The sequence below is a fragment of the Gobio gobio genome, assembly GCF_949357685.1.
Source record: "Gobio gobio genome assembly, chromosome: 20".
In the NCBI taxonomy this organism is placed as follows: Eukaryota; Metazoa; Chordata; class Actinopteri; order Cypriniformes; family Gobionidae; genus Gobio; species Gobio gobio.
The window spans coordinates 870896-883395 of record NC_137113.1 but is presented as its reverse complement, the minus strand read 5'-3'; the positions used below and the strand labels follow the sequence as shown (position 1 = coordinate 883395).

At 42.9% G+C, this 12500-nt stretch overlaps 1 protein-coding gene across 1 annotated transcript in view; it reads right to left on the bottom strand.

The window, feature by feature from the left end:
- The window catches only part of ryr2a (ryanodine receptor 2a (cardiac)), a gene marked incomplete at its 3' end in the record, with an annotated part of 227705 nt that overhangs the window by 93170 nt on the left and 122035 nt on the right, over nucleotides 1-12500 (bottom strand). Inside the window, exons 41-48 of the mRNA XM_079845576.1 lie at nucleotides 10890-11163; nucleotides 9353-9467; nucleotides 7223-7355; nucleotides 5511-5614; nucleotides 5298-5433; nucleotides 4961-5147; nucleotides 224-335; nucleotides 1-95 (exon numbers count right to left, since the gene is read on the bottom strand). The exon at nucleotides 1-95 is cut by the window's left edge and continues 26 nt beyond it. Of these exons, the coding sequence (XP_079701702.1) occupies nucleotides 1-95; nucleotides 224-335; nucleotides 4961-5147; nucleotides 5298-5433; nucleotides 5511-5614; nucleotides 7223-7355; nucleotides 9353-9467; nucleotides 10890-11163 (1156 nt within the window). The remainder of the gene's footprint in view (nucleotides 96-223; nucleotides 336-4960; nucleotides 5148-5297; nucleotides 5434-5510; nucleotides 5615-7222; nucleotides 7356-9352; nucleotides 9468-10889; nucleotides 11164-12500) is intronic.

The following is a 12500-nucleotide window of genomic DNA, read 5'->3' as shown; positions in this document are numbered from 1 at the left end:
GGGATGCTGATCACGCCCACCAGGTCCTCGATGGGAATGAGCGAGCGCAGGATGGCTCGGATACGGATGGCCTCTCCCTTCCCGGCGTGGATCAGCTGATGGAGGAGAAATCACCGCATCATCAGCACCAGAACGCATCACACCACATGCTCTTCTGATTGGCTGTGGCGTCTCGTAGGCGTGTCAGAGTTTGATTGACAGGGACACACACACATGAACTCACATGCATCTCTGGAGCGCAGCGGCCCAGCAGGTCGATCAGAGCAGCGTAGAAGGTCATGATGGCGTTTCCCATGTGGATGGTGTCGTCCTCCTCTTCCTCCATCACATCATTACTGCGACACACACACACACACACACACACACACACATCATCATCAGCGCTTGACTATCATCTATATATATCTACACAAATGATCATCATAATTCTGTCCTGTCTCCTGTAAAGTAGTTTGAACCGCTAACATGATGACAAAATAAAGTCACACTGACGGAGAACTAACCTCATTGGTTCTTGGGCTTCTGTTTACCATATTTGATGCTCATTGATGTTTACATGCGAATAAAAGCCTACATTAAATATGTTTATCATATAAAGCGACTGTGTCCCTTCAGAAGAAACCGCTCCATTCATATGAGTATGAATCATCTCGTTTTTGAGTTTTGAGTGAACAGACTTTCAGTGAAGGGACAGAAATCAGTGTGTGAGTGTGTGTGTGTGTGTGTGAGTGAGTGTGAGTGTGTGTGTGAGTGTGTGTGAGTGAGTGAGTGAGTGAGTGTGTGTGTGTGTGTGAGTGAGTGTGTGGGCATGTTTTTGTGAAATATCAGGACACAAATGTGTATAATGACATGGGTATTACAAAAAGAGGGTGAAATATGAGGACGTTCCCCATGTCCTCACTTTTCAAAATGCTTATAAATCACACAGAACAAGTTTTTTTTCACAGAAAGTGAACTGCACAGTCTCCTGTGAGGGGTAGGTTTAGGGGCAGGGGCAGTGTGTGTGTGTGTGTGTGTGTGTGTGTGTGTGTGTGTGTGTGTGTGTGTGTGTGTGTGTGTGTGTGATGGGTAGGTTTAGGGGCAGTGTAAGGGGATAGAAAATACGGTTTGTACGGTATAAAAACCATTACGCCTATGGAATGTCCTCACATTTCACAAAAACAAACATGTGTGTGTGTGTGTGTGTGTGTGTGTGTGTGTGTGTGTGTGTGTGTGTGTGTGTGTGTGTGTGTGTGTGAGTGTGTGTGTGTGTGTGTGTGTGTGTGTGTGTGTGTGTGTGTGTGTGTGTGTGTGTGTGTGTGTGTGTGTGTGTGTGTGTGTGTGTGAGTGTGTGTGTGTGTGTGTGTGTGTGTGTGTGCAGCAGATCAAGCTGAAGCCGCTGAATTTAGAGCTCGACCCATTTTCCATGTTTCTGGAGCAGTGGAGATAAATGAAGGATGTGTGCGGATCATGACACTGACGTCCTGCAGCTGCTGCGGATGCGTTTGTGTTCAGGGCCAGTGTTACTTTTAAAAGTAATCCAACAATATTGCATTAGTGATTATGTTACTCTTTATGTAAAGTAATGCGTTATAGCACCGACTGTACAACTGTTTTTAGAGAAAGTTAAACTGTTGTGTAAACTTTTGTCTGTTCCTGCTCAGCACAAGTGCGCATGTCTAAGTGACTGAGTAATCTGATTACATAATGAATGTTACTTGTAATGCGTTACTCTACTCGTTACACCAAAAAGTAATCTGATTACATAATGAATGTTACTTGTAATGCGTTACTTTACTTGTTACACCAAAAAGTAATCTGATTACATAATGCATGTTACTTGAAATGCGTTACTCTACTCGTTACACCAAAAAGTAATCTGATTACATAATGAATGTTACTTGTAATGCGTTACTTTACTTGTTACACCAAAAAGTAATCTGATTACATAATGAACGTTACTTGTAATGCGTTACTTTACTCATTACACCAAAAAGTAATCTGATTACATTATGCATGTTACTTGTAATGCGTTACTTTACTCGTTACTTTACTTGTTACACCAAAAAGTAATCTGATTACATAATGCATGTTACTTGTAATGCGTTACTTTACTCGTTACACCAAAAAGTAATCTGATTACATAATGCATGTTACTTGTAATGCGTTACTTTACTCGTTACACCAAAAAGTAATCTGATTACATAATGAACGTTACTTGTAATGCGTTACTTTACTCGTTACACCAAAAAGTAATCTGATTACATAATGCATGTTACTTGTAATGCGTTACTTTACTCGTTACACCAAAAAGTAATCTGATTACATAATGAACGTTACTTGTAATGCGTTACTTTACTCGTTACACCAAAAAGTAATCTGATTACATAATGAACGTTACTTGTAATGCGTTACTTTACTCATTACACCAAAAAGTAATCTGATTACATTATGCATGTTACTTGTAATGCGTTACTTTACTCATTACTTTACTTGTTACACCAAAAAGTAATCTGATTACATAATGCATGTTACTTGTAATGCGTTACTTTACTTGTTACACCAAAAAGTAATCTGATTACATTATGCATGTTACTTGTAATGCGTTACTTTACTCATTACTTTACTTGTTACACCAAAAAGTAATCTGATTCGCACTGCAGTAAACTCGCGCACCACCGCTTACAATGCCGGTCTCCTAACGGGGGATATGAGGGAGTACAAAGCTTCATGTTACGCCCTCCGGCGCGCCGTTAAAGCCGCTAAACTCCGCTATAAAGACCGAGTGGAATCTCATTTCCAACTCAACGACTCCCGGCGGATGTGGCAGGGACTGAGAACCATCTGTGCTTTTGGAACTAAATCCTCTGCAGAGGTGAGAGCTGATCCGTTACTGGTGAACGAGTTAAACTCTTTCTACGCTCGCTTTGATGGTAATCGCGGCAGCGCGACTCCGGCGAGTGACGCGTCAGAGAGAGTCCCTCAGAGCAGCAACGGTCACGTGATCTCTGTCTCGGAGGACGAGGTTCGGAGGGCACTCAAACGTGTGGATGTCAGGAAAGCTGCTGGGCCGGATGGTATTTCAGGTCGTGTTCTGCGGTCCTGTGCTGATCAGCTCGCAGGGCTCTTTACATCCATATTCAACGAGTCCCTTGCTACATCTGTTGTCCCCACCTCCTTCAAACGATCCTCCATCATCCCTGTACCTAAGATCAGTAAACCCTCTTGCCTAAATGACTATCGTCCAGTGGCTCTCACATCTTTAGTCATGAAGGTCTTTGAGAGACTCATTAAAAACAACATTTGCTCCTCCATTCCTGACACTTTGGACCCTCTTCAGTTTGCCTATCGTCCCAATAGATCGACTGAAGATGCCATTTCTCACGTCCTTCACTCCTGCCTCACTCACATCGACAGCAAAAGTGGGAACTATGTCAGGTTGCTATTTATTGACTATAGCTCAGCCTTTAACACCATAGTTCCCATTAAGCTAACACACAAACTCCTGGATCTAGGCCTGAATTCTTCTCTCTGCCTCTGGATTGAAGATTTCCTCACTGGCAGACCCCAGGCGGTGAGAGTAGGCCAGTTCACCTCCACCTCCATCACCCTGAGTGTTGGAGCTCCACAGGGCTGTGTGCTGAGTCCCCTGCTCTACTCTCTCTACACCCATGACTGTTTGTCCACACACAGCTCCACCTCTATCATCAAGTTTGCTGATGATACTGTTGTCCTGGGTCTCATCTCCAACAACAATGAGACGGCATACTTGGACGAAGTGGAGCAACTGACATCATGGTGCCAGGACAACTGTCTCTCTCTGAATGTTAACAAGACCAAAGAACTGATTGTGGACTTCAGGAAGAGACAGCATCGGTCATACTCCCCTCTCATGATCAGCGGGACACCGGTAGAGAGAGTGAGCAGCTTCAAATACCTGGGTGTGAACATCTCCGAGGATCTGACCTGGACTACACACATCCAGACACAGGTGAAAAAAGCCAGGCAAAGACTGTACCACCTGCGCCAGCTGAGGAAATTCAGGGTTTCACCAGCCATCCTGAAAACTTTCTATCGAGGGGCGATAGAAAGTGTCCTGACTCAGTGCATCACAGCGTGGTACGGGAACAGCACCAGTCACGACTGCAAAGCCCTGCAAAGAGTGGTGCGCTTATCCGAGCGCATCTCAGGCTCAGCTCTCCCGTCTCTGCAGGACATCTACACCAAACGCTGCAGAGGTAGAGCTACTAAAATCATCAGAGACATTAATCACCCTGCAAACTCTCACTTCACCCTGCTGCCATCTGGTAAGCGCTTCCGTAGCCTGATGGCAAAGACTGAAAGACTCAGGAGGAGTTTCTTCCCCCAGGCCATCAGACTCCTGAACTCAGTCACGTGACTTCACTTCACCCCCGCACACACATAAACATCCAGTTTAAACATTAACATCCACATACTGCCATTGCACTGCACTTTACTTTCCTATTGTTACTGCGTAACACCTGTAATAAACCTTGCACATTATACTTCTTTATATATACATATATATATATTTTATGTTAACCACTTATTTTTAAGTCTACAGTTTATCTCACTTATCATATCCACATATTTTTTATATTTTTATTTATCTTATTTCCTATTTTTATCTTTTACTTGATTTATTTATAATTCTACTTATGTTAATACTTTTTATTCTAATTTTATTCTATTTCTATTTTAATTTCTTGTAACTGTTATTTGCACTGTCCATGGAGCGGACCTGTTTACATTTCACTGCCAGTTGTATATTGTGTATATAACTGTGTATGTGACAAATAAAACTCTTGAATCTTGAATACATAATGAACGTTACTTGTAATGCGTTACTTTACTCGTTACACCAAAAAGTAATCTGATTACATTATGCATGTTACTTGTAGTGTGTTCACCCAACACTGTTCAGCACAGTATTTCCTGTGTGTGTGTGTTTATTGCGTACAGCGTCCTGCTCTCCTCCGTGGTGGGCGATGGTCCGTCTCTGCAGGGATCTTCTGAGATCTTTATGGCTTCCTCCATTGCCGCCAGCAGCCCGTGTCCGCCCTCTCCGCGCAGGGCGGGGCCAAAACACTCCGGCCGGCGAATCAGGAGCCGCACGACCACATTAGCGTTCTCCTCCACGCTCTCACCTGAGAGATGCAAAAACAACACAAAACAACGCAACAAACACCCTTCAGACACAATAATGGGGGAATGGTGGACATTTTGTGCAAGTTTTTCTTTGGCTGACGTGTCAGAAGTGTGGCTAACGCTTCAGTGGATCCGGTCAGAACACAAACCGTTACAGAAGACTGCAAATCGCAGGAAGTCCAGGTATCGTTCGCCCTCCACCGGGTTCCAGCCAATGTCAGGATATCCTTTAGACATCAGCATCACACAGCTCTGAAGACCACAGCCGGCCAGATACTGGACCACCTGACGCACACACACACACACACGATCAGAACAAGTCGAGTAAAACTACTGTTCAGAAGACACAGAGTCAGTCGTACCTTCTCAAGGTCTGGTTCTCTCAGCGCCAGAGCCAGTTCATTATTATCCATCACTGATGCGGCGGCCACATCCAGAGGAGTGGACCCTCGCATGGACGGAGACGCTGAAGAGAGCAAACACACAGATCATGAGCAGAGGGTCTTCAACAGACGAGTGATGGGGAGACTCCAAAAGAGTCTGAAAGCCCTCGACTCTAACAGGAATCGACTCTTGTGCACTGATCTCTAATGCTGCATTCACACCAAACGCGAGTAAAGCGTCAGGAGGGAGTGATTTCAATGTTAAGTTGATGGAAAGACGCGCATCTGGAGGTCCTGCAGCGCGATAGACGCGTTTCGCGCAAATTGGACGCAAATTGGATGCGAATTGGACGCAAATTGGATGCGAATTGGACGCAAATCGGACGTGAATTGGACGCAAATTGGATGCGAATTGGATGCAAATTGGACGCAAATTGGATGCAAATTGGACGCAAATTGGATGTGAATTGGACGCAAATTGGATGCGAATTGGTTGCAAATTGGACGCAAATTGGATGCGAATTGGATGCGAATTGGATGCAAATTGGATGCGAATTGGATGCAAATTGGATGCGAATTGGACGCAAATTGGATGTGAATTGGACGCAAATTGGATGTAAATTGGATGCAAATTGGATGTAAATTGGATGCAAATTAGAAGCAAATTGGACGAAAACTGGACGTGAATTGGACGCAAATCGGATGCTAATAGAGCATCTTGTGTGATACTTTTTGTGCATTCACGCGTTTGAAGCGAATTCACGTCTGATGCCCGAGTTGAAAAATGTTAACTTTGGCGTCAATTTGTGCCGCGTTAACCAATCAGGAGCCTGCTCGCTGCGGTCACGTGGTGAAGTAACGTGATGAGAAACCCTGCATCATTTAATTGTAAAAATACTACTAATGTGTCACAAAATGTAGTTTTAAGACTTTTTCAGGTGGGAATGTAGCTGTTTAAAGCTCAAATCTGTGGTTTATTTATAAAGAGAGCGCCCATTTAAAAAAAATAATCTTGTGTTTTTGGAGTTGTGAGCTCCAGGCGATCCCCGGCGCTCAGCGCTCATTAACCCGGAGAGAGCAGCCTCACCTCGGCTAGTCCTTCTGACGTCTGCCGCTGACTGAGGGCAAAGAGAAGTTTCATAACTTTATTTTAAGGATATTTAAGTACACATGCAGTGAAGATAATGTAGGCGTTGCCTGGACCACATGTGTGTGGCTATTAATGTCTAATATATATTTTTAATGAAAGTGAAAAGAGGTAGATGGTGTTTTATGACATATTTCTCCTGGAGCGTCTTGAACGCGCGTCTATTTCACTTCAAACGCTCGATTTATACGCATGTCCAATTCACTGCGGACGCACTAATGGATTCAAAATGTTCAAGCGTCTGACTAGACGCGGTAGACGCGATATTGAAGCTCTATTCGCGTTTGGTGTGAACACAGTATTAGCCCTATATAGAGCAGTTGAGTGCACTACAGGAAGAAGTGAATGAAGTGAAGGGAGGAATGACGTATTACACCAGAGAGCTGGAGCTGTGACAGAAACAACTTTGTCATGTGCGTTTAGCGCCATTAATGACTGCTGTAATGAGATGAACTCAATGAAGAATACACTTCTCGTTTATTTAATTCTGACACTCGATCATGTGAATGGAGTCAGGGAGTGGTTTCTCTTCCAGAAGGCTTACCGAGTCCCACGCTGCTGTTCTCCAGCAGGTAGCTGAGGTGATCGAACATGGCCTTCTGGTTCTGACGGCTGATTCGACAGAAGTAGCACAGGAACCGGCAGCAGTTGGCCACCATCTTTGGAAAGGTGATTTCCTGAAGAGCGAAGGACATTCGTTCAGAGTGAAAGCGAAACGACTGAGTTCTGAGATGCTCACACAATGTCACGCAATTGTTTGACCTGCATGGAGCGCTACAGAACTGACACTGAACCGAGTCAAACGTTCATCTGACGTTAGTAATGAAGCTCTATGTGAGATCATAAACCATGATCAGAACCCGTCAGGATGTTGTTCTGTGAGCAGAGTGCTGTGATAATAATAATACACTTTATTTTGCCTTTATAAGTTGCATTTCAAAGCGTTTTACATGAATAAAATAAAATAAAATAACAGCATGTTATCAAATTAATTTAACCCTCTGGAGTCTGAGCTTTTTTGGGGCCCTTTAGAAGTTTTGACATGCTCTGACATTTGTGTTTTTTTCGGTTGCTTATAAACACATTAACACAAAGGTGTAATTACACTGTGTTCAGCACAAACTGGGCTACCAGAATATGTGAGCAACATGTATGTCCATGCTTGTATTTTTGAGAGAAAAATGTTTATGCATGTTTTTTGAAAAAACAAAAAACTTTGTTTGAAAATGAAGGCCTCGAAACACACAATAGATGTGTTCACAAGACTTTTGACTGCAGGGTGTATTTGCCTAGAGTTTTTACTTCAAACTGATGTGAGACTCATTGAGCCTACTCATTCACATGAAACAATATATTCATTTACAATTTATAAGACAGTTTTTCTTCACAAAGCCAATTTGCGAGGAGGCGTGATAGCTAATGAATAATGCTGGAGATCACCTGAGAGGATAAATATATATTCGTTTAATATTCACAGATGCTTACAGAGTAAACTTGGCATACTGAAGTAAACGTATCAGTTTCTTTCAGAAATGAACAGCTTTTCATGGAGAATTATTCCAGGATTATTAAACACGTCTCAAAACGATGTAGTTGTAGTAGGAATGCAGTACTTGATGTGTTAGTTTGAGCTGATGTGTGTGTGGGCGTCGACTCCAGAGCCTCAGTATTTGAATCTCAATAGAGCGCGCGCTTCATGGGCGTGGTCACATTAGTGTATAATGAGCTGCTCAGGAACGACTAACATCTCTCTGCTTTCAACCAGATTACATAAACACAGAATATTTGTTTTTGATTTGGTTTCTTGTTTAAAACCTGACATTTCAGCGTTTCTTTAGACATATGTCTCATGTTTGTGAGACAAGTATTCACTAAGCTAGAGGTCATTTTCTGAAGACTATCTGAATGAGCGTCTTTGACAGAGAGGCTGCAGATCGCGCATCGTGTGTGTTTTCTTTATTTTGCAAAAAGCACAACAATTAGTTTTTATTGGGACTGTACACAAATGAATTGAAACTTAACAGATTATAATGATGTATAACACTTGCCTGAATGATAAAAAAAAGACGATTATTTCTCTTATTTGAGTCTCTTTGGCACTTATAAGAAAAAAATAAACGACTGGCGACTCGAGGGGGTTAAGGTCAATATCAGGCCACAGAATGGTCAAATACAACTTAGGCTGCGTTCACACTTGTAGTTCGGTTCATTTGGTTCGTTTGGTCCGGACCAAAAAACAAAAACAAAGCATATAGTTCTGGTCCGCTTGGCGTTCACACTGGCATTTTTAACAACGAACCTAAAGTTACCGAACCAAAGGAATAGGGATACACTCACAACCTGATTGGTCGGCTTTCAGCGGAGAACTCACTCAGAGCTCAACAAATGCTCAACACATTCAGAACCGCAGCAGGATTTCCTCCGGTGTGCAGAAACGCAGATCTGCAGATATTGATGAGGCTCTTCACCTCCTCGCTGCTCCACGTTTGCCCTCTACTCATTGAGGATACACCGATCTCTCCAGGGTTGGGATGGCAGCGTTCACATGTGTTCAAATGAACCGCAATGACCCAGCAATCGCACCAGGGGTTGCTTTAATCCAACCAAACATGACAAGTGTGAACGCACCCTTATTAGTACAAAATAAAGCCTGAATATATATCGTATTTTTCACCTTGGACTCTCCTCCGCCCAGGACGTTCACCATCACCTCCATGACGGTCTCATGCATCCCGAGCGCTCTCATCAGGTTGGGATGCTGGTAAAACACCTTGTTATTCATGATGTCACTGCAGACGAGACACAGACAGGTCAGAGGTCAGGCTGGAATCTCACTCAATAAACACCAGAGGGCGGCGTCACTGAGACAAACGCTCCACTGATTTATATATAATACATCATTTACAATATATATTTAACATACACTCACCTAAAGGATTATTAGGAACACACACTAATACTGTGTTTGACCCCCTTTCTCCTTCAGAACTGCCTTAATTCTATGTGGCATTGATTCAACAAGCTGCTGAAAGCATTCTTTAGAAATGTTGGCCCATATTGATAGGAGAGTATCTTGCAGTTGATGGAGATTTGTGGGATGCACATCCAGGGCACGAAGCTCCCGTTCCACCACATCCCAAAGATGCTCTATTGGGTTGAGATCTGGAGACTGTGGCGGCCATTTTAGTCCAGTGAACTCATTGTCATGTTCAAGAAACCAGTTTGAAATGATTGGAGCTTTGTGACGGTGCATTATCCTGCTGGAAGTAGCCATCAGAGGATGGGGACATGGTGCTCATAAAGGGATGGACATGGGCAGAAACAATGCTCAGGTAGGCCGTGGCATTTAAACCATGCCCAATTTGCACTAAGGGGCCTAAAGTGTGCCAAGAAAACATCCCCCACACCATTACACCACCACCACCAGCCTGCACAGTGGTAACAAGGCATGATGGATCCATGTTCTCATTCTGTTTACGCCAAATTCTGACTCTACCATCTGAATGTCTCAACAGAAATCCAGACTCATCAGACCAGGCAACATTTTTCCAGTCTTCAACTGTCCAATTTTGGTGCAAATTGTCGCCTCTTTTTCCTCTTTGTAGTGGAGATGAGTGGTACCCGGTGGGGTCTTCTGCTGTTGTAGCCCATCCGCCTCAAGGTTGTGTGTGTTGTGGCTTCACAAATGCTTTGCTGCAGACCTCGGTTGTAACGAGTGGTTATTTCAGTCAAAGTTGCTCTTCTATCAGCTTGAATCAGTCGGCCCATTCTCCTCTGACCTCTAGCATCAACAAGGCATTTTCTCCCACAGGACTGCCGCATACTGGATGCTTTTCCCTTTTCACACCATTCTTTGTAAACCCTAGAAATGGTTGTGCGTGAAAATCCCAGTAACTGAGCAGATTGAGAAATACTCAGACCACCAACAATCATGCCACGCTCAAAAATTGCTTAAATCTCCTTTCTTTCCCATTCCGACATTCAGTGTGGAGTTCAGGAGATTGACTTGACCAGGACCACACCCCTAAATGCACTGAAGCAACTGCCATGTGATTGGTTGATTAGATAATTGCATTAATGAGAAATTGAACAGGTGTTCCTAATAATCCTTTAGGTGAGTGTATATCTATATTTGTTTGAACGATTTATTATGTGTGTATAATTATTGAACAGTATTTTCTATCTGAGTGCTCCTTTAACTGCTGGGTCACCTGAGCCCATGGATCATGAGTTTCTCCTCCTCGCGGCCCATCCTGACGCTGAGCAGAGAGCGGATCTGCCCCAGAGACGCCAGCAGGTTGATGGTGTCCTCCACGGAGACGGCGTTGATGGTGTAGGTTTTGGGCAGCGCCCGCACCTGCCCGCCGATGCCATCATACTGCCGGTGGAGCAACACGAACATGGCCCGCACCAGCTCCGGGTCCTCGATGACCGACTCCTGCGCCCAGCGGACCATGGTCTCGGAGATCAGCTGCTGAAGAGTGCCTGCAGGACACACACACCAGCGCACTTCAGCACTTACACAACATGAACACACACACAGTGTGAGCAGGGTTTCAACATCACATTTAAGGGAGTAACACCAAATGGGTGGAGCAAGATCTATGGTAACGTCCAGTCCATCTTACTCTGATTGTTTAGATCAGGGGTGTGCAAACTGTTTTAAAAGGGGGCCAGATTCGATGTTGTGGACACACCCGGGGGCCGGTTCTTTTTCTAATATATATATATATATATATTATATATATTATGTTTTGTTTCTTGGAAACATGACAGATTTGACAGTAGAGTAGCTTGAGATAGGACCCAGATGTAAATTTAACAATAAATAGATATTTAACAATATCTGTAAAACTTTCATCAACCAAAAAGTTTTAATGGGTGAAATGTAAATATTATTAGTGAGTTAGAACTCTATTCTTATTTAAACGAACGAGTGCTCTATTGAGATCAGCACAGGTAAAACCACACTGCCAAAAACAAAACCACTGATATTTTCCAGTCCAAAAAGCTAAGAATTCTTAAATCAAGATGCTTTTACTCAGGAAAATTAAATTTTTCTTGATTTCTGGGTAAAAAAACAAATATTTTAAATACCCCATTGGCAGATACATTTGCTTGTTTTAAAATTTCATTTTATTTTCCAGAAAACAAGAACAAATATCTCATGTAATTTAACAGTAAATGCATCTTTATATGTTTAGATATATTTAGACTAGAAACAAGACAAAAATACTAAATAAGAGCATGTTCACTGCATGGTCAAAAGTCAAAAATAGTATTTCTATATCTAGAATGGCTTTATGGTCTATAAACATATAAATACAAATGCATAACTGCAAGTTTATGACAAAAATAGTCTGTAATTTGGCCTTTATTACTCAATTAATACATGTCTACATTACAAATGAAATAAAATTAGATATTAACCTACATTTCTGACAAATTACCACAGTTACAGTTAGTGTTACCACGGTTACGGTTAGTGTTACCTCAGTAAACACATGATAAATGTTGGTGAAGTGTTGTTTGAACAGTATTTTAACTGGATGGGCTCACATTAGTGTTGTTGATTTAGTCAGCGCTGTTTAACTGCTTTAAATCACAGAGAGATGTGCAGCTCATACCGGAGACCTCTGTGCAGAACTCGAACGCTTCTCATTGGCTGTTTAGTGGGCGCGTGATTGAAATAAACACATTTGTTCAGACTCAGAGCTCGCGAGTTGCACTGCTCACCATAGACCGCACAAGCAGCTCTGATTCGTTCCGCTTTTGGCGCTGTTTCCCTGGCCTAAAGTCTAGAACTGCAACCTCACGTTGAC